Raw genomic sequence first — 26,509 nt, 5'->3', positions numbered from 1 at the left:
TCCAGTGCAGCATTCCAGTTTCATATCTAGGAGATATGAAACTCCGCTAGCAGGGACACTGGGGCAAGCAATTGGAAGTCCAGAGGTCAAAAGCTTGAGACCATCACACAAGTGCTAATGGCACAGCCATATCAGATTCCAATGAATCTGCAAATTCTGCTAAATACCTTGCCACAAGGACATGAGAAAGGAAAGAAACTAGAAGCATGGAAACATTTTGATTGAGATCACAAGAGTCAAAAGGTATTATGCTACTCAAATCTCAGGTTGCGGTGGGCAAATACTATATAGAACAGGATTCAACATCTGATCATATCTTTTATTCCAAAATACTAATTTAATATAAAATACAGCTTAAAATACTGACAAAACATTGATAGGATGTTAGCTCTGACCTAGCTAAGCCATGTGGTAGCTGCATTTCTCAGTCAATATTCAGTAGTTAAAGCAAATATTAAAACATACAAACAGTGCTGCTTTTTCAGTGATTCAGTACAGGGAGTGGCATTCTAGGGGGACAAGGGAGTGAGAAGATATTTTAACATGCACTTAGGTTTGTTAGATTGTCAGTTCAGCACACCTCACACATGATGATTCTTTCTCGGTAAGAGCACAGCTTCAGGGTATTTCCCCTTTGTTTGCAAGAGAGACTTCTAGAAAATTCAACTGTTTTCAAGCAACTTTTGCAAAAAGCTGAAAATAAGAACGGGGAGGATTAGCAGAGGTGTGAATTGTGCGGGAACAGAGCTGCAGCTTCAGAATGCCACATCCACATGGGATCTCAGACAGACAGATTTCAGTCAAGACGCTCACATGATAGGAAGTCTAGTTATTGTTTGTAACCATTCTGGACACTAGTGCCCCAAGGAGCACTGGGATTTTAAAAACAGATTTACCATTCTTTGATGATTTTTGGACTAAGTTACAATTCATGCTCATCTCTCAGCTCTCTCATTCTTTGCAAGTGACTTTAGTATTAAAAAGCTATTTGATATTTAAAAACACTTCCACTGAGTTGGTTTTAAGTTCCAGTACTGTAGTAGTTCAAAAATGTTTGTGTCATTCCTTTGTAGGTAAGCGTGTGTCCATTTCCTACATGAGTTACAACACCCATGAATATCTGACACAGGTGTTTCAGTCCCACAGTGAGGGGCTGGTATCTGTAGCTCAGTACACCCTCCTTTACCCTATACTTTCTTAATATTGTGGAGCTGATTCAGAATGATATTAGCCTACCATCCAGGCCATGGGCTTCCCAGATCAGTTTTCAAGAGTGAGTTTCCTTGGCTTGAAGTTTCCTTGGCTCAAGGTTTCCTCTTCGAAGCAGCTTTAATTCTTGCAGTTCCTGTGGCTGTAAACTTTGGTCCACTCCAGGAGTGAGCTTGTAGCTTAACGGAGATTCAATATAACCATTTCTGTAGAGACAGACCCGCTTGCAGAATTCAAAGGTACTAAACATAATACTGAAGTATGGGACAACCTGTAAAAACAACCATACAGATAGAAATCAATAATTAATTTACAGTTGCCAGTAAGATTCCCTATTCAGAGTTCAGAAAGCTGGGGTGTCTGTGTCTTGATCTGGTCTCCTAGTCAATGGAGTTATGCTGATTTACCCTACCTGAGAATCTGGTCACAAACTAATTAACCCAGTCTGAAGCCTGCAGCATGCTCCATGAAATGCTAAGCACACCCCTGATTATAGTACTCTCTTGGGGAAATGGGCCTGCATTGTACTTTGCTTCAAAGTGTTTTTTTAAATAATTAAATCCTAACAGGAAATCTCGGAGGTATTTTGCACATGGTAGAGTTGATTTTCTTCTTTGTCCTGAGCTGATTCAGCAGAGCTCTGCTGATGTACCCTAGCTGAGAATATGGGTCTTTATGTTTAGTAGTTTTCCCTAGATTCTCTCTCTCCTTTCCTTAATGGACTGGAATAAATTGATGAGGATGGTGCAATCTGAAAAGCAGCAACTTTGAGGAAGACCAAGATGTACTCAGTAGCTTCATGATTCCTTTTCCTGTTACAAACTTGCTACTCAGCATAAATGGGAATGGCATCATGTGTGTTATGATGATCACAAGTCACCCATTAGCTTGTCTCAGCTGGCTGAAAATAGATTGAAGGCAATTCCTACCTTGAGCAGGCTGGCTGTGAGTCCACTCCAGAGTCCAAGCACACCTCTGTGCTTCACCGTTTGCCTAAAGCAGTCAATCATACCAGTGAAATGCACATCAACTCCTCCATAGTTGGGAAGGTACGGACTCTGAGCCTGTTCACAAGACAGACAGAAAAGAGTTTTCTTTTAAAGAAAGACTAAATGCAATTCAAACTGATTATTTCCTTCATTTTTGTAGGGGTTGAATCCTTTCTTTTATGGCAGGCTTAAACAGAGAAGAGTTCTGGGACAAGAGGCCTTTGTCTCAACTCAAAAGAAATACCACATCTGTCTGCAGCCTAATGAAGAGGCCACTAGGAAAAGAGAAAAATGTCAATACCTGAAGTGCACAGGGCAGGATAAATCTAGCAGTAATTTGGTGTTGCATTTATGCCATACATACAAGCCACATCACAATGCTTATTTACATGATCGACATGCAAGATCACACTGATACTGGATTATGCTCTTCCAGACACATGTATAATTATCCCATAGGCGATATCCACACTGCAGTCAGTGTTGTGACTGCAGCCCAGACATACCTGAGAAACCTGTAATCCACATAGTTTAGAAAACAAGGCAGTGAAGGTGCAGCACCATGGGCTTCAGTTCAATCCCATCCAGACTCTGAGGTACTTACTCAGAAGCCTGTACCACTGTCTTCCCTGAACTGCTAGCTGAGCTAGCCTACCTGTCCCACGGTCTAGACATATTCTTAGCTCATACAGAAGAAGGTGCAGGGGTCAGCTTGGGAGTGCCTGAAGTGCTCAATCCTTTCTTCATTAATCTCCTATTGTGTTAGAACAGTCAGGAGAGCCTGATCATGAATAATCCAATCCTCATCCATCTCTGTATTTACTGCAGGGACCTACTTTGTATGTGCAAATCAGGGATTTGCTCACACACAAGAAACTCCTCTCCTGCTAAGGGTGCACTGTCCCTTTGCAGCTTAGGCAGGCGATTGCTTTAGTTCACTGAGGATTGGTGATTTTATATTAGTGAGAGTAACTAATCAGTTACTGAATATTTATATAATTTTCTCTTTCCCTAACAAACCATAGCAGCATTCAGCATGCTATTTCTTCCTTCTTGGCTGGCCTACGCATAGCTTCCTCAAGGTGCTAAGCCTCTAACAAGCATCTCTATCAAACTGACAACTGGTGGTGACATTTTCTAGATGCTTCTGCTATAGAATATCAAATAGTTGGCAGCTCTGACCTAGATGGTGAAAAATGGAAACACACTGAGGACTAAAGGCCAGCTCTGCTGTAAGTGGGTGAAACAGAATTGACTTTAACTGTGCTCTCTCCCTTTTTGCCAGCGATGAGTTATTAAAGTTAAGAAAATGATAAGAATACTTGTTTTCTGCACATGAGTTTTTCTGCTCAATTTTCCCCCCATCAATTTTGCATGTGTGTGAATTTACTGAGTAGGTGAGGTACTGGAATAGCAGCTGTGAAGACCCTGAGTGAAATTCTCTGTTGTGCCTCCAAGGCTTTATTTGCAAGAAAAAATGTTTTTAAGCAACTATACATTTTTTTTTTTGCCCCTGAAAGCAAAGCCACAGAGGCTCCTCATCCCAACACCCAGCTCTGACAAAGCTTCAGAGGAAGCCCTTGGAAAGCAACCTGCATCTCTCTTCTTTCCTTGCTTCACTGGGGCATCCTGCCTCTCTCTACTGCTCTAACCCTTTTATCCAGCTTACAGGGACTGAAGCAGAGCTGAGGATTTCACCTCTGGAGACAGCCTGTTTCTTTCTATGCCGCCCTGCCAATATGCTTTCACCATGATGAACAGCAAGCATGCCTAAGCGTAAGAGAAGGCTGTGTAATTGCTGGGGTCCCTTTGGTTCCTGGCCTTTCCCCTGATGCAGCTAACTCCTTCCGGTCAGAGCCATTGTCAAGATCCCTGGTGGTGGTATGATGCTCCCCTACCCACACCTCTATCAGATGCAAGTAAAAAACAAATATTTTTAAAGCCCTTAAACCCTGTGCCCACAGGGCTCTTGACCAGAGACTCCCAGCACAGCTCATTGTACAAGGAAGGTATAGTGTGACAGGGGCTCCAGATCCCCTAGTGCAGATGTTGCTCAGGGCAAGGTAGTACCTGAGACAGTGCCTCGCTCACTTACGAGGTAAGCACGGAGTCACTTTGGAAAGCCTCACCCTGGGAACTGAAACCCAAATGCAGCTTGGCCCATTTTTCTTCCTTTTTCCAGCTGTCAGGAGTACCATGAATTAGTTCCCGTAATCTGTTATAAATAGGGAAACTATCAGTAACGGAGGAGTGGAAAAGGGACAATTTGTGGAAGGAAAACTTTATTACTGCTACATAGTTGTATCTGTGCCCTTCTACATGGCATGTCTTTACAGTAAGCAGGGGAGGACCTGCAACAATTAAGTATCAGTTTAACTTAATCGCCTTAGCTGCTGTATACGTTGCAAAGACGCATCAAAAGAGCTGCTGTTTTGCCTATAATACAAAGGTGCAAGGAATGCTGATTTAACTAAGATGTTGTACACAGGAAAAGCCTTCTGAGAAATGTTAAAGAGCAATGAATGGCAGGTCAGAGACCCAGACTTCTAATTTGCTCCCCAGTCTGTGATTGCTAAAGAGATTATTTATAATAATATTCACTGGGGTTAAAGCCATTTTCAAGATTCTTGACTGGGGCACACAGTGCATCCCTCAACCATTCTGTATTAAAGGAGCATTGCCTTCATTTTTTCCCAAGATTTTAAACAGTATTTAAGGAACAACTGTCCAAAGAATCTTAGCATCACTTATCAGAGGAGATCATAGGACACCGCAGCTTAAAAAAAAAGTATGTAAGCTAATATTGTATGTTAAGTAGTTTTTGTCAGAGGAATTAAAAAAATTGTACAGTATTTAAAAATTGCTTCAAAATCCATTTCCTCTGGCTTTTTTTTTTTTTAACTGAAAAAGCATTAGTGAGGATGTTGGGTGGTCCTGTGGGATTTACATATACCCATAATAGTGCAATGTCTGCAACTATGGTAAGGCACTGAAGGCCAGAATGTGAAACTAACTGAGCAGATCAGACCAGTATCACTATCCAATCTTTTCAAAGACACAGCCTGGCTTAGATAAGCGAGACAGAGCTGCCTATGGGATAAGATCTGGGAATGCTGTTCTTATGGGTAGCATAATACATAACAAGGCAACTTATACATCTTTATTTTGGCAGAGCTTGAATCCTTAGGCTGCTTAACTGATACACGTATCAAACGTATAAGATCCTTCTTCCCAAGAAATATTCTACACTTAAGGCCTTTAACATTTCTTTGGAAGAACAGCGGTATTGTGTGCAAGGGCTGTGATGATAACAGTTAGACAAGGAATGCCAAGTTGATCATCTTCATTCCATTTGTCTGCAGTGGATGTACTCAGTCCTTTGAATGATCAAATGTACTAGAGGACATCTTTATGTACTCTCTCTCAAATACAAACAGCCTTTGTTGGTCTCTAGTAGCCAATGAGTCAAACAAGCACTATACTGTGCAGATATAGTTAAAAGACTATTCTGTTCTGATAATCTAAAAGCAGGAGACAAAAGAGGAGTCAGGTGCCATCTGTACAGACTTAAAATAGCAGGATACAATCCTAGGTGAATGTCACAGCAATAGGCTGCCATTATAGGCACTGATCTTACAGACCTTTACAGGGATGGGACTTCTAATGACTTTTTTTTTTTTGCTTCCCTTGCTCTGAAAGCTGATCACAATTAGTTCAGTGGGATTCTGTTCCTTAAGGACTGCAGGATTGGGCTTTAAGGATAAAACTTGCTGGCTCATTAGGGACAAATGGGGTGGCACCAGCCTCTTGCCAGTGTGGGGCTGAGGTGGGCTAGTCAGAAAACTGTGGGGGCTGCGATACATCTTCTGGCCAATGGTCAAACATACTTATTCAGTTTTTTAACAATACCCACTTAAGGTGCCGTGCCTCTGCAGGTGGGAGCATGGCAGATTCAACTGTGCAGGGCAGGTGGTGAACTGGGTGGGAGGCAGGGGGGCTTGGACAGGGACAATATTGGGAGGGGTGGCTACAGGGTGGGGGAGAAGGTAAATTTTGGGGTGGCTATAGCCCCCACAAAACTCCCCTAGCACCACCCATGGGGACAAAAATGGGAACTCTAGGACTGGATTTTCAGGTAAGGCTCTTAGGCCTTCTGCCATTTGGGACACTTTGACTTCCAACTGCCTGACCTGTGTGATCTGACATGCACCTGATTACATCCACAAGGTTTTGTGCACACCAGCTTTGGGCACAAGAGAGAGAACAGCTTGAAAAAAGAGCAAGCCTTTTAAAATCTTCCTTCTTCTGCAAGATGAGATTTCTGTCCATCTGAAAGTCTGTTATGACCATACAGTGTGTGGCACTACTGACCCAGGAACAGCAAAAGGACAGTTAATAAGGTATATTTCAAGATCTTGTTTTGGTGACCAACTAGTGCACTATCACTTAGTATTTCTATAAAAATCAGAAAACTTCTATCCTGCTTTTCTGAACAGCTTCTGAAACATACAGGAAAGCAGTTTATGATGAAGCTCAAGAGTTCATTTTACTTAATCTAAAATAACAATGCTAAAGTTTTGTAAGACTGGGTTAGAAGAGGCATGTAGGACAGCTAAAGGCAACTGCAATTGAAAGGAAACTGAAGGACAAATCCTTGCTCAGTCAAAACTCCTGCTAAAATCAATAGGAATTTCATGCGAGTGAGGACTGAAGGGATTGGACTGAAAGAATATTTTATTCCCCATAAATCACAAGCCATTTTACAATGTAAACAAAGAGCAAATATTTAAAAAAAAGCACAGACTAGATCAGCCACATTTAACCCCTTCTGGGAGTCACCACTCAGGGGCAGAGTCCTGGCTTTTTCTGTGTCAATCATGCTGACTAAACCAGGAACCAGGACATAAAGTCCCCAAAGCCCTGTGGGAAGGCAAACTCTGTGAGGTAAGAGTGGGCAATTGTCTCCAGAGTAGTCAATGACAACAGCTGACCTTCAGCTGCTGCACTCTAGGAACACTTTGTCCTCTTCTCTGGGGGTTGGGAAAAAAACCCCATATTTAAAGCCAAAGCCAAAGCCAAGGCCAGCTTGGCTTGCTGAAATCAATGGAACAGGTACAGGGAGCAAGATCAGCAGCGTTTGGCCTTACGTTTGGATCAGAGCCTTTGTATTCTGTGATTTCACTCCTTGCCCTGGAGTCCAGACCTTGCTGATGAGTCTTAGCTTTCTTAAACCGAGTTTCCTTAGTTTTCTAAAACTGACTTTACTTATGTTTCTAATTTCCATGCTTGTGGAGGTGTCCTGAAAACTGAAAATGAATGCCTTAACTATAGCACTAGTGCAGTCATTTGTACAGTTCTTCCACTGCATCTCTTCAAAGCATCTCTTAGGGACAGAAATTACACAAAAACCAGTATAAGTGACTAGAAACCAGTTCTAACCTGTAACACAGCAGAAGTTTATTGCATATAAACTGCTTTCAAAGTGTCCTAAACTAATTTAAGATAAACCCAGATTAATGTAGTACCAGACTTAGCTGGTTTAGGTTAAATCAGTTTAATCTTGAACTTCTGTCTTGGATCCCCTCCACATTCAAGTTAACTCACAGTCCCCTGGCATCCCAGGATGCTTTGTACCTCCCTGCAGTCCCATTCCCCCTATACTTGCAGAGTGGGCAGGTTAGCTTTGGCCCAACCTGGCTGCTCCAGCTGAGGCAGGTGTGCTCTAGCACTTTCCAGCTTTTGGCCTGGGCCACTGCATGCATGTTGCTGCATTTCCAGAATCAAAAGTGAATTTCTGCTCATTTGCTTATTGGTGCAGTCTGCACAGCTTAGACTTACAACCTGCAAATACTGAATCAATTCAGTCTCTGGTTTTTTGACTGTCTGTACTTAGCCATATTGATTCAGCTTCAGCCAGTAAATAAAGCTGACATCCAGATCTGCACCTGTTCAGGTGGTGCAAGTCTATGACTGGGCTCCAACCCTGCCTGTTAAGTTTGATGTACTTCCGTTGATTCCAACTGGGCTGCTCTCACTACATGATGTTAAGCACATGCTTACATCTTGATAGGATCAGGGCTTCATGTTGTGCTGAGTGGCACATTTTAGTTTGTCCCCTTGGTTAAAAACAGTGTTAAACTAAGCCAATATAACCCTAGCTTAACTGCGTTCCCCCCCCGCCAAAATCATTTTCACCAGTTTAACCAGCCTTTTGCTGGTCAAACAGTTTAAAGTCACATATTAAGTAGCAGTAGACTCTGCATGTAGACAAACCCAAAGTGAATACAAGTCTCTCCCAAGTCATTTAAGATTGTCAATGCAGGGCAGGGCACTGATATAACAGCTTTGGTGTCTACAGAGTACCTCTTCTAACCGCTGGGGGAAATTCCAAAGGTAAATAAAATACACTCTGCTTTCCTAGGTATCCCATGTATTTTACCTGGATACAATATGCTTCACTTCCTTCCCCAGAACTCGTGTGGTATGGCTCCATGCTGATAAATAGCTCTCTCAGCGGGGGCTGCATTTTACTGGCGGATCAAGTGAGCTGTGTAGAGCACTGTGCTACTACTGAGATTCTAGCTTATTAATCAAAGCTGTAGCTCCTTGGATGAAAGGTGTTTGGAAGAGTGGTACTATCATTAGTCATGGTAGTTGTCATTCTCAAGTCCAGCAGAGGCTTTAGAGGACTTGAGAAAGCAAGAAAGGAAGAAAGCAAACTCCAGCCTTTCAAAAGCATGCCTTCATGACCAAATGGACAGCGTGTTCAGGTTTTGCTCCCTTTCCTGCCACTGGGGGTCTGAAAGAAATGCCTCATGGTGTTGTCTGGGTAGAGAAAAGCCAGTCAGAGCTTTTCCTCAAGCAATGCTTTTCCTCGTATTTTCATCAAGCAGTGTTGGCCAAGAAGCACGTCCTAAGTGGCTCATGTGCTCCAAGAAGGGTTGGGACTGGGCTCTCCAAAGCAGTAGGGCTCATCCAGACTGCTCAATGATTACCTCAGAGACTAATCCATGTTAATAATCAAAAATACATTTATGTTACCAGGAATTGAGAGAGCTGGAAAAAAATCACTAGGAAAAATGGACCCTGTAAAGACCCACTGGGGAATACTCTGCTTCTAATCAGGCTGGGCATGACCTGAGGGACCACTGCAGGTGGTCATGCAAGCCTAATACTAACACTGAAGTGCTGTGCTACAAGGGGATAGGAGTCCAACCGGAGGTGTTGGACATACTTATTGTCTGATCTAGTCCCATCACGTTGCAAACATACACACATAGCGAAGAGGAGAAACGCAACACCGATGGGAGCACCGTCCTTTTCATGAAATACTAGGACAAATGAGCTACTTAGCGCATCTTCACTGACATCAAGTGACAACCTGAGAGCTGAATTTGGCTTTCATGCAGAAATCCTTTCTGCCTGTCCAACTGAGTGTGGAAAATGTCAGAGTCCATCTGAAAAAAAAATCTCTCTACAGCTAGAAGCAGAACTGCATTAATCAATTAAACGTTACTGGGCTAAATTATACAAATAAGTATGCATAAACTGAATTAGCAATACAGTTGGTGCTATGGCTCCCTAACTCCAATATAAACAAAGTATTGTAGGTTATTACTTAGTAACAATGAATTCACAAACAGTACACAAGTATATGTGTAAGATATATGACTTAAAAATAGTAGTCTTGCTCTGTGTAATTCTGCCTCTCTGCTCATTCAAATTGCTTATTTTTTTTTAAGTTTCCCAGACATGAGCACAAGCAGTTAAAGACACAGACCTGGATAAGAAAATCTTGAAGCATGCATGCCTTTAGATGTCATGTGAAACACATGACCCGAGAGGGTTTGTTTTTTCTTTTTAGGCCCTGGCCTGAAACCCTACTAACGTTCAGATTTCCTTTTGGCAAGAAAATAAATCCTGTGAAGCAGCAGAGATGCTCTTGTACAAGTACATGCAGAGGTTGGCTTGGAAGCTCTGTGACACGTGGTCAGTGAGGAAGCAGTCTCTCTGCAGCAGTTACATATAAGCAGTGTTGCACAGTAGCCACCTCTCCACTCCCCAGTTAAATGGCCCCCAGGGAGGGTGTGCTACCCCACAAACTCACCACAGTAAGCCGTGACATCCCCAAACCCTGTGCTGCTTGGTGTGGGCACCCTTCTGGAGAGGAGTCATGAAGCTGCATACATTGTGCTGTGGGCAGTGATGAGCATGCACAGCATGAATGCAGCTACACTGCTTCTAGAACAGGAATTAGTTTATGCAGAGCAGCATGGCATGCTTGGAGATGCCCTACCTGGCACAGCAACTCTGTGGTATAGAGATGCTTAGGGAAATATTTTTCTTGTAAACGCTTCCTGTTTTCTGTCCTAGAGGCTTGTTTATAACCCAGGTACAAGATCTGTGGTAAGCAGTCCTTCTGAAGGCAAGGCCTTAGTCAAGGAGATATTTTAACAAAGAATTGTATAGTCTTCTTACTGGTTTAGATTATCTGTGCATCAGAATGTTAAATGACTAGTTATGTCTCACCCTTCTTAAGGCTTTAAAATCTGCTACTGCAAAATGCACAGCTACCAACATTCATAATATAATAAAATCTTATGTTTGTTTGGACAGCAACCTTCATCCCAAAAGGTTTCCAAAACACTTTAGATGTCGATAGGAAAACTTACTTCTGCAGTGCAATATTATGGAAAAGCAGCTATTGCTGGGTGATGTGTGGCAATGCATTACCCAGCAATGGCTGCTTGTCCGTAATGATTTTATGGAACAGGCCAGAGTAAAACAGGAAGTAAAGAACAGGAAGGTAATTTGTTTTTGGTAGTTCTGAAAGATTGTTGCAGTCCAGTGAGTATGTAGCCTGGGCTGGAAAATTGTATGGAAGTATCTTTCCATTACACACTGCAACAGAATACATTCCCAGGAGACATTTCTTGAGAACGTGTGGAGTGTTATGAGGTTAGTGCCAAAATAGTCACAGAATCCTGTGGTAACCTTAAGGAGCTGGACTCCGTGAGCATGTCTACACGAGACGCTTAATGCGCAGTAGCCTAACAACACTGCACAGTTGCAAGTCACAGGACAGACAGTGCTAATATGCTACTGCACAGTATTATTAGGCTACCGTGCAGTAGTGTCACTTAAAAGGCATTCACCAGTGGTACTGCAAGGTAACTCTAGTTACTGTGCATTTAGTGAGTACTTCTTTAAACAGCTACTAAATTAAATGGGCAGTAACTACTGCACATTAATGAATGTGTAGATGTGCCCAGGTTGTAGCAAAGTTTGCTGGTGGAGCTATAGAGGTACAGGAAGGGCAGAGAGGTTGTGGGGGGAAAGAGGCATAAAGGGCTCCCTCTCCCTCCTTGCCTACAAGTCACTTTTACAATAATACAAAACCACCTTTTTACAACACAACTTTAGTCCCCTGGTTTATAATGTGGTAACAGCATACTTTTCATTATAATGGCATATAACAGCTGTACTGAAATTCAGAGTCCAGGCAATGCCCTCTTGAACAAACACCAAAAATGGGGCTATGCAGACTACAAAAAATTGGCACATGAAAGCTGCCCAAATCACTTGACTGAGTGGAGAAGGTGAAACTAGGTACTAGCATTCCCAGTAGAAATGTGCTCCGAGATGGGAAGTTTTCCCTAATCTGGATTAAAGAGTGGAAACAATTGAAAGAGAAAATCTTGTATTCACTGAAGTATACGAAGGGTGGTGGTGGTAACATGGTCGAGATGTTCATTTGGGAAACTAGATTTTGGTTTATTTATTCTTAAAAAAAGCCATTTTATTTAGGATTTGATTTAGTGTACAAATTTATCCAACAAAAATCATAAAGCAGCAATTAAAAACACACAAGCCACATTCCCACTTAAGAGTTGCAGCCAACTATTGGATCGTTGTGCTAGGCCACAGGAACCTAACAAAGAAATTAAATCAGAAACTATCATAAACTGATTATGTTACTTTCAGTGCTCAGAATAAAAGAAACGCAAGAAATAAACTGGCAAAAACAGCCAAGAAATGATGCTGACCCTTAAATTATTTCAAGTGTTCTTTATAAAGAGAGGGGTTTTTTTTATATATAGAAACTAGAAATGAACTTTAACATCTAGAGAACACAAATCAGCCATGCAAAATTTCACTAACATTTACTTTGAAGGTTTTGGCAAGTTTGTTGGTAAACACAAAAGGTTAACAATTTTGACTCTGAAAAGCACAGTTCTAGGATTTTCTTATAAAATTTGAGTACAATGGTATAATTCTGATTTGCATCATTAGGTTTGTATCCTGCCCTCCAATCTATTGGGCATTCCTGATAAAGGCCATCTCTATTAGAGAATTTTCTTTTGCCCAAATGGTAGTTTATTCATTTGCTCTAAAACGTGGTAACACGGTAAGTTTTACCAAGGAATTTGCCTTTGACTAATTCCATTCTGCAGACTCACAACATAAGTTAGATGTGCCATGCCAAAACATGCATACCATACCTCTTAAATTCTCTAACATGCCAACCAGGAGCAAAGTGAAAAAGACAAAGGGATAAAATTAGGATAATCACAACAGAGTGCCCATGCATTCATAAAAACCAAATCATATTTAATTAAACAAAAGTGAAAACTTTCAAATATACTTGGCATCAAATACAGAACTTCTTAAAACATTTCTAGACATGTTAAGGCTAAAGTGGAAATGGGAGGAGGAAATCATCACTAAAATATGAAGTAAGGATCATCCATGGACAGTCTGATCCTGCTGCCTTCAAAGGCAGGGATAAAGACTGCCGACACGGGAGGTGCAGGCTCTGGCTACATAGAAACCAGAAAGGATGGATCGAGGGGACGATGACAGATCCTGTTAGTAATGCGCAGCCCTTACCTACCAGTATGGCTCTTCAGAGAACTGTGCAACTAATTCCTGACTCAGGAAGAACAGAGTATTTGGATGTGGATACAGAAGGACAGGCTGATATAAATCCAGGGCTGTTCAAGAAAGTTGGTTTGCAGAGCTGGGTTTATAACTGAGGTGTTGCCAGTCCTGTCCTCACGTCACGTAATCAGCCTGTTACCGTTCCACACTCTGGCTGGTCTATGATGTTCTAGGTTTTCTTCCTGGTGCCGTCTAATTTCACTCTCTCTTGGGAGAATTGAAGGCACCTAAAATAACCTCAAAGCACCCCAAATTCCCTCCCTTAACAGCAATATTAAGACATGAGGCCAGGAGGACTGGCAAGAGGGATATGCTATTGGCCCCATAGCTCCTGTTCTTAGTGCTTTGTCACTTAGCAAGTCTGCAAGATGAACCACAGCTTCCTGAATGCCCTGGCAAAGCACTTGCACTAAGCCCTTACTGTAACTGAACACTGCACTACGTCACAGGTTTTATTTTGTACTGAGTAGGATCAATATATGGGAACTCAGCGGAGATGAATGAAGGGAGGAAAAAAAGAATAACCACAGCTACCAAAGATGTCAACTCCTTTGTTTTCTGTTGTTTTCCCCAAGGGACCTGTGGGATCTTTCATTTCTTCCTCTTTATTCTCTCCCTTCCTTGGTACCCATTCCTGACAGCACCTGTATTATGCCAACCTTGCGGTCATTCCCTCATACATTCTCACTTTGGACTCTGAACTCAGCGTCTTTCCTGCTGATTTCCCTCAGCTGCCACTCCCTTGGCCCAGTTCCCACTGGCAGGTTTTCCTTTCACGTCAATGAAGGTAGAGCAGACCCCCAGCAGGTGAGATCAGTGCAGACCTGAACCCACAAGCCTGGGCAATGCACTGATGCTAATTTTTAACATCTTTTCTTGGACCTCACAACCCTGCTGCAGCCAATGGACAGTTAACTTGTGTTTGAGCTGCCTTGAATTGTTTAAAAAAAAAAACACCACAAAAACAAATCAGGAGCTACTGATTCGATACAAATCCTCCTAGGTTCCCCAAGCACACTCTTCCTTCCCTCCAGCTTGTCAGTGAAGTGCTAAGAACAGGTGGGTCCTTCCAGCTCAAATCACCTGAATGCCTCTACTGCAGTTTATGTGTTTGTCAAGTATGAAAGCAGAACATACTACTGCAGTGTACTAAGAAAGTGTCACTTGGATCCTGTTTTCCTTTCAAATTTCTAACAAATTTACTTTCCATAGATTTGGGACAGTTCCTTACAGAAAACAGTGGTGGCCTTAGGGTTGTTGGGGCCCTAGGCAAGAGAGTCATTGGTGCCCCTTAGAGGCTTAATTTTGATGACCTCCACAGTTGTATCATGGATCTTTTTAATATTCTTTGAGGGAATTAGATAAATACTTAAGTGTCAAAATGCAAACAGAGCCACTTCCTTGCAAAAACTTCAGCCCCCCTCAAAAATTGTTGCAAAATTTTGGGGCCCCCTAAAGTGTGGGGCCCCGGGCGGTTGCCCAATTTGCCCTCAACTAAGCCCACTACTGCAGAAATACTGCAGTAAACCTCATTTCTCAACATGCTGGACAGAAATGTCCAAAAGAAAGCAAGGGCAATTATGCCTTAAACGGATGAAACAGCACAACCCAGTGGCTGGAAAGAAACAAAGCTGGGTTGTCTTTTACCACCCCACTCCCCGGGACAAAACCTGCCATGGACCTTTTTAACCTGAGGCCTGAAACTCAGGAATTTTACTTCTTTCAAACTAGTAAAAATTAATGCCTGAATTACCAATGTACTAAAAACCACAGGCAGTTAAAAGTAAGGAGAACCTCATGAGAAAGTAACCTTATCTTTGCCTCATTTTGTATAGACTACAGTAGGTATGGGCTTGTGTCTACCATATACACATTCTCGGTATCCGAGTCTTATCTGGGTACATCAGGTGGGGGAAAAAAAAAAAACATTGAAGGCGTAACAGCAGGGAAATCAGACTCCATGTTATTTTCAGGGGCCTACATTACAGCTTTTTTAAAAACTCAAGGGAACGGAAAACAAAGTTTGAATTGAGGGGATTTGTCTTCCTCCTTGAAGTATTTGGCAAAGGAAGGCGTTTAACTACAAAGTCATATAAATAAGCATAATTTTTAACATTTTCTGATACGGTTTTACATCTGAGGGATGAAAGGAGGATCCCCAGGACTGGGCATTCATTGTACTAGTCCTTTACTTTGCACTTAAGTAGGGTATCCAACCTGCAGACCCAGACCTGAAGTCCCACCTCTACCATCTGACGCTTCCACTGCAAGCTGAACTCCCTCAGGGGTAAGGGATGACCTTTGCTTGACTTCCATGCTGGACTGTAAGCAAGGCTACTAGGTACAGCAAGAGCACTTAGGATGTGGAGATGAACACACCAAGCAGCAGATCAGTTTGGGAAGGGAATTAAGCTATAGTTGCTCGCAATTTCAAGGTCTTTCCAATCCCACATTCCTATGAGTTCATTTTTCTTAGGGCCAAGCAGCCACCAGTTTATGACAACCACTGGATAGTTAGTCTTATGATGAATTTTCAAGGCATCTTGTGGATCAGATGGAAGCTGCAGAAAGCTTAGACTCTCAGGGAAGGTACAAGTGGCATAAATGACGATGTGTTTATGCAGCTGATATTCCTGCAGAGTTGACAACAAGAATTTCCAGCAGGCACTAGGCTCAGCTGGAAGCAGAACTAAGGCTGATACTGATTTCCGGTAATTAATAACTTGACTAAACTTGCTGCATCCTCAGTTAGGAGCGCGTATGCAATGAAAGGGCACACCGCAGCTCTGGAGTCAGCTCTTTTGTGCAACTCTCCTAGCACCTAAGGTTGTATGTTATCACCTCAGAGAAGGCTGTTGCTTCTCAAGTGTGGAGATCTGATGGAACATACAACTACTATGAAGTGGAGAAAGGATGCAGTTTACTGAAAAAAGAAAAAAAAGGTGACAGCCCTAGGAGGGAATTATATCATTTGAGTAAGTCGCAACAAATAAAAATCTCAAGCCAAATCAAATGTCAACCATTTCTTCTAAAAGAAATAACACATCTCAGCCCTCTTTGCAATGGACATGAGGTGGAAACTGATCCGTTAGCTTGTTCCTAGTTCCAAAACTCTGGAAATAAATGCAAACTGCAGAAAAATGGTAACAATAATAGTGCTCCGTACCTGCATTTTCCGTTTGACAGTTTCAAAAGGGAAAGAAAGTGTCTGTGCTACACCAGCAGCAAGACAGCCATTGATGAAGTTCTGGAGGGGAGTGAAGTGACTGCTAGGCTCTCGCCAGATTTTGTCCAAGTTGATATACACGAATAATGAGCCAGCAGAAAATGGGATAGTGCCTGGAAAGCAAACCAGACAGAAAAGGTCGCCCATGAGCAGCACAGCATAAAGAAAGAGCCATGCTTTCTCCTTACCCCACTGATGATCTAAATGGTGTCCGACTGAACCCAAGAGACCCATACTCGTTAGATACTGCAGTATCAAGGGAAGGTCTTATTTAAGCTTTATGTTTTAGTGTCCAAATATGGCATTAGACATTTGCAAACGCAAACCTGTAGATTGTGCTGGTGCCTCTTATATCTTGGTTTCAGTCACTTTCTTCACTTTACCCCAGCCCCAGGAGTGCCCACAGGTATAATGGGGCTGCCTCAGCATCCAGGGTCCTGAGTGACATTGCTATCTCGTTTGGTGTATTAGCTCTGTTCCTGCTTGCACCACATTTAAATTTGATTACAACTGGAAAAACAACGAGCATTTGAAAGTTATAACCCAATTTGTATAAACCATCTTACTACATTAAAGTGTTGTATCCTGCAAAGCTACAGAGAGATGATAAATAATTTAGACAATAAATAACAAGTCACATCTGCCTCAGCCACAGAGACATATTGCTAGCTTCACCTTTCATGCATGTTATATTGCTGTTACATTGCTCTGACCAGGTACTGGGAACTATAGGTATACATTGTTTTTCTTAAGTGAAGGAGGGAAATGCTGCTTCTCAAACCAAAGTAAAAAAAGCTAAAGCAAAAATATGTTCTTGGATTCTTTTAATCACACATCCTACCTACACTGGCAGCCTCTTACAGTTTAGAGGAATTTAGCTGTTGTAGCAATGACAAGATTGACACAAGTTGATACCTACAGCACTGTGTGCATATATTTGCTTTCTAAAGAGCCATTTGTTCTTTTAAGATGTGCCAAGCAAGTTCTACATATGGATGTTTTAACATCCATACATGCAGCAAGGCTCAGAAATATGGTATCCGACTGTTAGCTTACCTAAAACAGTCGACGAAACACCACGATACAGAGCCAGGAATCCCTCTTGATGATATATTGTGTAGAAAGCATGAAGAATTCCTTTATAAGATGGTTCCAATCGGTTCTGCACAATGAGTCGGGTTTTAATGACATCAGTTGGGTAAGTTGCTATGGTTGCAACCATGCCAGCCAAGCTTCCTGCCATGATGGCGTGCCATTGAGATATGTGACCCAAATCATCCGTAAAAAGCACGACAAACCTAGAACAGAGAAACAAGAGAGGGGCTATTCCTTTATTCTTCCCACATACACACACCCCAGAATATAATATACAACTTGTTTTTGAAAGGCAGAACAAAGAAAAAAAGATTTTTCCAGAGTTATGGCTGCATAGAGCAGGAACAGAGCCTCATCTTCAGCTGACTCACCCTGCCTTTCCTGCTTAACTGAAGCTGAAACCCTAGCTGCTGCTGAACACTGGTCTCCGTGGGTTGATCTATGATTCTGAAAAAGAACTAGAGAGTCTCCAGAGTTGTGAAATAGGAGGAGAGAGACCTGGAGCAGCTAGCAGAGTGCAGAATTGCCCCAAGAAAGGTTAGCTTGATTAACACATCATCAAGACCATTGAAAAGGAGAGACTATCTTTAACACCTCTGGAACAATGAGCCAGGCACTGTCATGTTCAGGCATTACTGCGCACTGAGGATCAAGTCCAAACTGGCTGTTAAAATGTTGATGCTTGTGTACTTTGTACGTTTTTGCTAATTTACTCCTGGGTTCATGAGATCTCCTTAGCAAACCCAGATTCTGCCACCTGTGATTCTGAGAGCAGAGCAAGGCCTTTCCTGTGGATGTGGCACACTCATACATCACCCTGCAATGGGCAGCAAGGGACATCATTCAGCCAGCAAGCACTGGGACGTGATCAAAGAAATCACAGAAGACTCTCAGTCCAAGCCTAGGGAGCAAGAGATGAGGAGCGCAGAAATACATCTAGAGTTCCACATTTCTGCCTTGCAGAGTCCAACCAGCTCATTTACATGGTTAGACCAGTAGGGGCCAACCTTTTTGACAGGTATGCCACAAATTAGCCCTGTTCCTCCGTGAGTGACGCTCTGATCCCCTTCCCCTGCCTGATCTATTGCTTTGCTTTCTGCCCTGTCTGCTGCTGTGCTGCCTTCGCTTCCCACATCTGCTGCATGCCACACAGAGGCTGCCCAAGTGCTGTTGCCACTTGTGTACCGCAGGGGTGGGCAACATGTGGTCTGTGCCACAAGTCCAAGGAGTCCAGCTGGGGCCACATAAGGCACCCAAGAGAACTCGCTGCAATACAGATCCACCACCTCCCATCCAGCTACGCCTTTCTCCTCTTAAAAACTCCCTGTTTTCTCAGTGTAAACATTCATGTCCCATACACGTCTATTTCTGTGGTTTCTATTATCTTCATAAACACATTACTATACACTGTTTCTCTCACTCTCTGGCATTTATGCCTCTGCACTGAATATCTCACTTAGTCAACTTGACAACTAGACCACAGATGGTTTAATGTGCTCCAGAGGGAGGAAGTGAATACTTCTTTTTTTTTTTTTTGGTAAAGCCCCTGTTGAGCAAGTGAAAAAGAGAACTGCCACTCCCACCCCCACCCCACGCAGCTGAATGCACTGTTTCAAGTCTCAAGATAAAATGCAGCCACCCTGTTCAAGACTCATAGGGCCATCACCAAATGAGGAGTGATACCAAATCTCCGGGCCCTGTGTGTCATATCCTGGAGTGTGCACACACAGCTGTGATGATTCACTCTCTGCCAAGCCCGAGACATGCGATAGATGGCATCAGCCTGAGCTGAGGACCCCGCAGCAGATCTGATTGGGCAGCGGGAAGGTGAGCCCATGCTTGTCCCCTCCTCTCGGGGTGGGAGAGCCAGTGAACTGGAATAACCCTCCTTCCCGCCAGCCGGAAAGGGTGCCTACATCATGCACCCAGCTGACCTAGATAAACAAACCAGCAGAGAAAAGAAGCCACAAATCATCAGGCTGTTGCAGAGTCCAGCGAAGGCTTTGCACACAGCTGACTGCCAAACACCGGAAGAAAAAGGAGATCCTGAAACGCTCCATTTCTATTGGGTGACATGGACAGAAAGACGCCACATTTCCCAGCACTCCTATTCCTCTCTCCAGCATTCACTCCCCTAGTGGGTTTCCCCATCTTATTTAAAAGACGGGTTTTGGGATGAGACACATTTATAGCAATGTGGAGGGAGCAGCAGCACAGCTCCTCACCGGGTCTGGAGCGGGCACAGCTTGGATTCTGAAGTTTAATATTATCGAAGGGAAAAAAAAAATTAGAAATAAATACGGTCAGCAGAGCTGAAGGAACAGATGTTAAGACCATGGCTTTGCTGCGGTTGTACTGCAAAGGACAATCGACTCCCAAGTTATTAAAACCAGCTCAGACCGAGCAGGCCCACCGGAGGGGAGGCTGGAGCAGCACCAGGCGCAGGCGGATCCTGCTGTCCCTGCCACCCCGCAGAAAGGGACGGCTGGCCAGGACTGCCCTGCCTGCCAAGCCCTTGCTGGCCTCTGCCACGGCCCCGGTATTTGAGCCATTGGGCCCCTGGGCACCACAGTCATCGGGGCCCATTTCGAGGCTTCGCTTTGCTGACCTACACGCCAGACAGATGCAAAATGTTGGGACCCCCTAAAGCGCGGGCTGCCCGGCTTGTGCCCATCCGCTAAGGCCGCCACTGGCTTGCGGCTGCTTTCCTTCGCGCCTGGCACCAGGGCGGGAGGGGGCGATTCTTCTTCCCACCCCCGGCGCGGGGCCGGGCGCTTACCTGCGGTAGGCGGCGAGCTGCAGGGCGCTGTAGGGCCCGAGGCGCAGGCAGGCCGTGAGGTTGCCCTTCCACAGCGCCCGCAGCCCCTGGGCGCGGCCCGCCCGCCACAGCCCCTGCGCGGCGCCCACCTGCGCCAGCACCGTCAGCAGCTCCAGCGGCGCCGTCAGGCTCAGGCTCAGCGCCCCGGCCAGCCCCGCGCAGCCCAGCCGCTGCCAGCCCCTCAGCCGCCCGTCCCGCGGCCAGCTGCCCATGCCGCAGCTCCCGCCGCCGCCGCCGCCGCCGCCTCAGCCCGCCGCGCCGTGGGGCGGAGCCCGGCCGGCCGCCCCGCCCCGCCCCGCGCGCCGCCCCGCGCGCGGACAGCTCCCAGCCGGCCTCGGGCGAGAGGCGCTTGCCCTCCGCTCCCGCCCCCTCGAGCACAGGCCCTGGCCGCAGCCCGAGTCGTTTTAAAGCCGAGCCGGGGGCGGCGGTGCAAGCCGTGGGGTCGCACACCAGCTGTGCGGCCTGCCTCGGGTTTCCCTACTCGACTTGGATGGCAGCAACGTCAGCCTCAGCCCGAGGGCTTTTGCAGACATGTTCCGGCCCCTCTCCGTCCCTAGTTGTCCTTCTGCCTTGCAGGATCCGCAAAGCTTGTTATAATCCCAGGTGGGGAATGTTATACCCCAGCTCTGGCTGCTGCAGTGCTGAAAGGGGTCCACCCTGGCCTCTGTGCAGCTTCCTCTCTTCCGACGGGCTGTTGCATGTCGGTGCAGAAGTAGTGCGGCCGGACTGGTTCCCCGGCACGCCGGAGCGGAGCGGCTGCAGCCTCCCTCGGAGCTGGAGATGGGGAGAAGGAATGAGGCCTTTCAGGTCCTATTGGAGGCCCCAAGCCTACTCTGAGAGCCGCGTGGGTGAAGGAGGGCACCTATGAGATTTTTCTCTGCAGGATAAAAGAGCTTGGGGGCCACGATGAAGCCTGAGATAACAGATTCATGCTCCCTCCCACCTTCCCCACGCTGAATCTGCATGTATCCCCACTGTTAATTCAGTTAGGTTTTAGTCACATACATACATACACATATATGTACACACATGCAGGCTCCATCATATATAGTTACACACCTTCCCCCTGCCTGGCAGTTTGTCTGCTAAGCTCTCCGGGCAGGGACCATGCCTGTTTTTATGTCTGAAAACAGCCGGGCATGCTGTGGGTACTGCTGTAAACAAATGGAGATCCTGTGATTTTAAAAATGTGAACGTGTTCAGTTTAAAATTTGGTCTGTCCCACAAAGGTATTTATATGCATGTCTCCAGCAAGGGGTATTTGCATTAATTATTGGGAAGGATTCTGCTGTTTAGGCGTTGTTTGTCATTCTATCTTTAAACAGCTCTTTGCAGGCTGTGCTTCGTATAACTCATCCTCTTACATTAAAGTTTTCCATAGGATTTTTGCCTTAAAATCTGTTAACGCTACTAATAGTTCACAGTGAAGGAGACAAGACATTGATCATTTTGGCTACCGCATTGTTTCATCCTGCTCCGAGTAGGATGAGAGGTAGTGTTTACTATACGTGTATATATATATAATTTAATTCATTCTCTCATTCACAGTAGAGAACCCCAAGTCTAGATCTGTTGTGAAGAAGACATAGAGTGAGATTTAATCAAGACGGCAATGTCATTACAGCTGAAACTACTTCTTCATCTCCTCCAGCACCAATACACTGAGAGAGGGGAATGCTGGACAGAGAATCACACGAGTCCAGGTATGAGAACAGCAGGTGAGCAGTTTTCTTCTCTAACTCTATGGGATCTCTCACCAGGAGAGAAAAAGAAATCACTGCAGGACAGACTAGTCCAACTCTGTCAGGGAGATTGTGGCGAAAGGGGCTTTGGGAAGAAGGGGTTACACCTGAATAAAGAAATAGCCTAGATATAAAAATAGTGATATTAAAATGGCTTCTCTTGGACCTCATTAATATGAGACTATTGAAACTCAGCACGTCATAGAAGTTCATGTTCCTCATTTCTGCTGCACTGACCAGTTCCATGTTTACTGTTCACCTAGCTTCTCTTCTTGTGCCCCCCATGCTAGCAGGGTGCTGCGGAGGTGGAAGTGTCAGCATATCAGTGATCTTTACCATTAGGCAGACTAGTTTTGTGTTGTTTTCTTTTTTTCTTAGAATTAGAAAGGGTAAAATTGAAGCCTAAACTGCTTGATTATGTAACTTTAAATTACGTTTCCAATAAACCATTGAGTATTTCACAAATACTATTTAAAACTAGCTTTTCCATGTTGGAACATTGAAGGCTGTATTTCTTGCTTTTTACCTAGTTTTATATGTCTATGCTTAATTCGCATTATTAACTACAACCTTGAACTAGCTTGTGATTCACCTTTTAAGCATTCTACAATTAATCACATTTATCCTCTGTGGATAAATACCCTTAATTCACCAGTATATGAAGTTTGCTACAGAAATCTATAGCTTGAAGCTTTTCAGAGAAAAGAAAACACACTGAGGACTTAGTTTTGGTTTAGCACAGATTTGATGAGAGTAACTCAGACAAACTCAGTGGATCATACCTAGATTATATGCATGTGGCAAGGTTCAGAGTCAGGCCTAACACTGAAATCTGCAGAGCTGTGATTTAATGCAGAAACTGAGAGCCAAATCAGACACAAATTTGGTAATAAAAATACTTTCCATTTGCATGCTGACTTTCACAGGAGGCACTTAAAGTGCTCAACAGATGTACGTATAGTCTTGCAAGATGCTTGTGAGAGTAGGAAGTGAAGAGAGGCAAGGTTCTCCGTGTATGCTGGCTGTGATCCCCCAGGAGCATGCACTAGCCAGGGACGGCTGGAGCGTATTATGCTGAATTGCTACCCCTCCCCACTGCTGTATCAGAGGCTATGGAAAGGGAGGCATAGGAGCCTGGGTTGTTCTCCGGGCTCCTGGACTTGTGGAGTGCTTTCACTCCTCTTGCACCTTGGCCTGCTATTATTATTCCCACACAGATCTGGTAAAGGTATCTGTCTCCTCTGTCATAACACAGGGCAGGACTATGTAACTGGTGGCCCATGGACCACATGCAGCCTGAGAGGGGTTAAACTGCAGCCCTCAAGCTCTCGGCTTCCCACATCTCTGGGCTCCCCCTTCCTCTTCTAGCTGCCACTTCCTGCCATCACCCCGGCGGGTAGGTCAGTGTGGTGCACTATAGGGAGCTGATGGTGAGTCCAGGTGGGATGATGTCTCTGTGGTGTAACAGAGGTAGGTAGGGGTGGGGGAGCAGTGCAGTGGGACAGAAAGTACCCATGAGCATGCACGTTGCAATAGGAGGGGGAGAACGGTGCCCGCATGCTCGCAGGGTGCAGCAGTAGGAAGGGTGCCCATGCGAGCCTGTGGAGTAGTGATGGAGGGAGGCATTCATACAGTTCATAAGGTGCGGCCCCCATTGTTGTGGCCCCCAGAGGCTTAGAAGTTAGACAGCCCTGACATAGGGTCAGAACTGATCCCAGATCTCCAGCTCCCACTTCTCTGCCTTTATCGCAGGACTGCCTTTCCTTAGTGAGAGCAGTTGGCATAGTCATTTGGAAAGCAGGCTCTTTAAAACTGCGAGACTTTCAGGTCTTACAGTGTCTGTATAGACAAGTATCTGTAATAAAAATTCCCCATGCTAGAATTCGTGCTGTTGATACAGATTCATAGTTAGGGCAGGAACGATGTTGTTATGGACTAGAGTAAGAATGATTATGGCATTGTGGACTTTATGTACAAATCCTTGCATCTGCCCGGGTTAGATTAGGACTGGGAAAGGTTACTCTCTCTAGAGCTGCTATCTTTCTGCTATAAACTTTCTACCTATAATAAACTGCTGAATCAAGAGATAAAAATTACTTTAGGCAACAGCCTGTGAACAAAACACATTTGTCTTTATACTAAAATAATTCTGAGTTAATCTTGTTAAAGATTAAACCCAGCATAGTACAAGCTGCATGGCAGATCCAAACACGTAATTTAGATGGTAATTTAGTAATTGAATTTAAACACAAAGATTCAGTATTCGATTTCTGCTGAAAGAAATATGTCTAAAAACCTTCCAGTGCAGCTAACCAGAGGGTGGCAGTGTTCAACTCACCATTCAGTTGCTTCTAGAAATAAAACTCTATAGTTGTGCTGCTTCCCACTTGTAACCATTAAAAGGTAAAATCAACATCCGTTTGGAGCAGAAGTGTAAGCCAGTCCACAGGCCAGTCTCATAATTGGAAATGTCAAACTTGCAATGAGGGACAACATTAAATAGAATTGGTACTAAATAAAGAATAAATAGACAGATGTCAGAAACAAGGATGAAGACTGAGTTGAGTATGGGCACTTTAGGGCATCTGGGAAGAGAGTCCCGTAATTCTGAATCACCTTATTTTAAAATGAATACCACAGTAATGCTTAGCATTTATACAGCACATTGCATGTTCAGAGCATTGATGTCTTCTATCCCAGATCTATGCCCTTTGCATATTTTGGCTTCTCAATTACAGCCTGTGCCTTTCCCAAATGCCTACTAATGTTGTCCACTTCACCTTCCCCCACTAACTCTTCCCTAAGCTCCCCCCAGAAAATCAGGCCTTATTTACACACCCTGCTTGCACAACTTCAGCTTACTTGGATTTTAAATGGGTTGTTCTGGTGTAAACTCTTCTTATTTTGGTTATTTATTTGGTTTCAATCTGTTCCTCATTGTTTTAAGTTAAGCTGAAATGGGGCTGGTTCTAAACTGAAATGGGCCTGTGTACCTAGCCTTCTGCACTGGTTATCTAAATCAGTTTAAAATGACATCTTAAATTAAACTAGCGTGACCTTCTTCCATAGAATGTCATGTCACGGTAGACATTTGAGGAGGATCAGGATTGTGAAACTATCCTTTTAATTCAGTACCTTGCCTCTGTCTTCTGTGCCCAGCACCAGATACTCAAGGAAAATGTAAGGTCCCTGAAACAGGCAGATGTGGGATAACCTGACTTCAAGTTAGGTCTCATTATGATCTCTAACAGTCAGTCACTGGCGAGGGGTGGGCAAAATGCGGCCCGGGGGCCGGATGCGGCCTGCTAGGCCATTCTATCTGGCCCATGGGGCCCCTAAAAGTTTAGAAAATGAATATTCATCTGCCCCTGGCTGCCTGACATGTGGCCCTCAATGGCTTGCCAAAACTCAGTAAGTGCCCCTCTGCCTGAAATAATTGCCCACCCCTGGCTTAAATCCTAAAGCAGGAGGTTTACCATCCATCCCAAAATTTGTATTAGCGATAAGTATTACAATTCTGGATACCCATATATATGTCCAGTCCCTTTCTGAATCTTGTGAAGCTCTTGGCCTCAACAGTTGCACAGGCATGGCCTAATTACGCAACATACCTAATCGGTTTTTAACTGCTACCTTTTCATTTTCCTGAATTCCTGCTTTTCTTTTGTTAGGAGAACACTGCCAAGGTGTCTTTCCTATCATTTCCCCAAAGTCCTCATCTACCTTTGCCATTGCATCTTTGCCTTACATCTCTGGTATCATCCCAGTCACCCCTCCCAGAGTAACTTGCCACACTTCTCCAGCAACACAACTGGCAATTGCAAGAAGACCCCAATTTCTACAGCCCACTCGCTGAAACACAGAGCTTCAAATGGATGCAGTTTCCGTGCCATTACAGGTGCAAAAGCTTGTTCCAATGTTTGCAGGGGGCTTGCAAAGCTGATAGGAGTGAGTTGTAATGACAGTCTGTTGGCATGGATTGCAGCGTGCTAAAAAAACTGCACTCTCAGAAAACCACGTTCTCAGCCAGCATATATGCATATAATACTGGACTTTTTTGATGTAGTGACAGGAAAATTGTAGGCATTAGCAGTAAAGAGTTTGGTTGCATTAAATGCAAACGAATCACTTTTTAACCCTCTCTTGATTATTGTCGGTTACAGAATCATTACTGTAGAAATACATAGGCAAAATTGCTGCTCCCCGACAGAAAGCCCGAAGGTCTGACAAGTGAATATTAGCACCGTTCTCTCCAAACGCAGGAAGCAGGTGTCATTTCTTGCTCTGATTCCCCCCTCCCCATGTTGCTTCAGCTTTTACCCTCCTTGGGTCAAACTTCACGGCACTGAGTTTAGAAGAGCATCAGGCCCTGAACCAATGAGCAGAAAAGGGAAACAACTAAAACGCCTCCAAACACCTTTGGTTTCGAAAGGCTGTCTGTAAATAAGGAAGGGAAGTGCTGAAGGCGCAACTTGGAGGCGACCTCTTG

The 26,509-nt window shown here is 44.2% G+C and overlaps 1 protein-coding gene and 1 long non-coding RNA gene across 2 annotated transcripts; one reads left to right on the top strand and one right to left on the bottom strand.

The window, feature by feature from the left end:
* Nucleotides 1–305: 305 nt before the first annotated feature.
* Nucleotides 306–20,551, bottom strand: SLC25A43 (solute carrier family 25 member 43). Its single transcript, XM_090061535.1, has 5 exons — nt 20,240–20,551; nt 17,422–17,663; nt 16,306–16,478; nt 2,139–2,273; nt 306–1,480 (listed from the first exon to the last, which is right to left on the bottom strand). The coding sequence occupies exons 1-5, from the start codon at nt 20,488–20,490 to the stop codon at nt 1,268–1,270; spliced, it is 1,014 nt and encodes a 337-aa protein (XP_089917661.1). The 5' UTR covers nt 20,491–20,551; the 3' UTR covers nt 306–1,267.
* Nucleotides 20,552–20,763: 212 nt separating this feature from the next.
* On the top strand, nt 20,764–26,313 carry LOC149858069 (uncharacterized). Its single transcript, XR_016444002.1, has 3 exons — nt 20,764–20,881; nt 21,827–21,996; nt 25,692–26,313. It is a non-coding gene; the product is annotated as an uncharacterized LOC149858069 (long non-coding RNA).
* Nucleotides 26,314–26,509: the final 196 nt, after the last annotated feature.

Source organism: Crocodylus siamensis, chromosome 8, assembly GCF_052110815.1.
Source record: "Crocodylus siamensis isolate JL-2025a chromosome 8, ASM5211081v1, whole genome shotgun sequence".
Lineage (NCBI taxonomy): Eukaryota > Metazoa > Chordata > Crocodylia > Crocodylidae > Crocodylus > Crocodylus siamensis.
This window is presented reverse-complemented; position numbering and strand designations above follow the sequence as displayed.

What these genes read in the sequence shown, in the direction of transcription:
- SLC25A43 (XM_090061535.1), bottom strand. Translation starts at nt 20,490, where the DNA reads ATGGGCAGCTGGCCGCGGGACGGGCGGCTGAGGGGCTGGCAGCGGCTG. An exon ending in TGTTTCGTCGACTGTTTTAG is followed by an intron (nt 16,479 to 17,421) that starts GTAAGCTAACAG and finishes TTTGCTTTCCAG; the next exon opens with GCACTATCCCATTTTCTGCT. An exon ending in CTGTCAAACGGAAAATGCAG is followed by an intron (nt 2,274 to 16,305) that starts GTACGGAGCACT and finishes TCTTGTGAACAG; the next exon opens with GCTCAGAGTCCGTACCTTCC.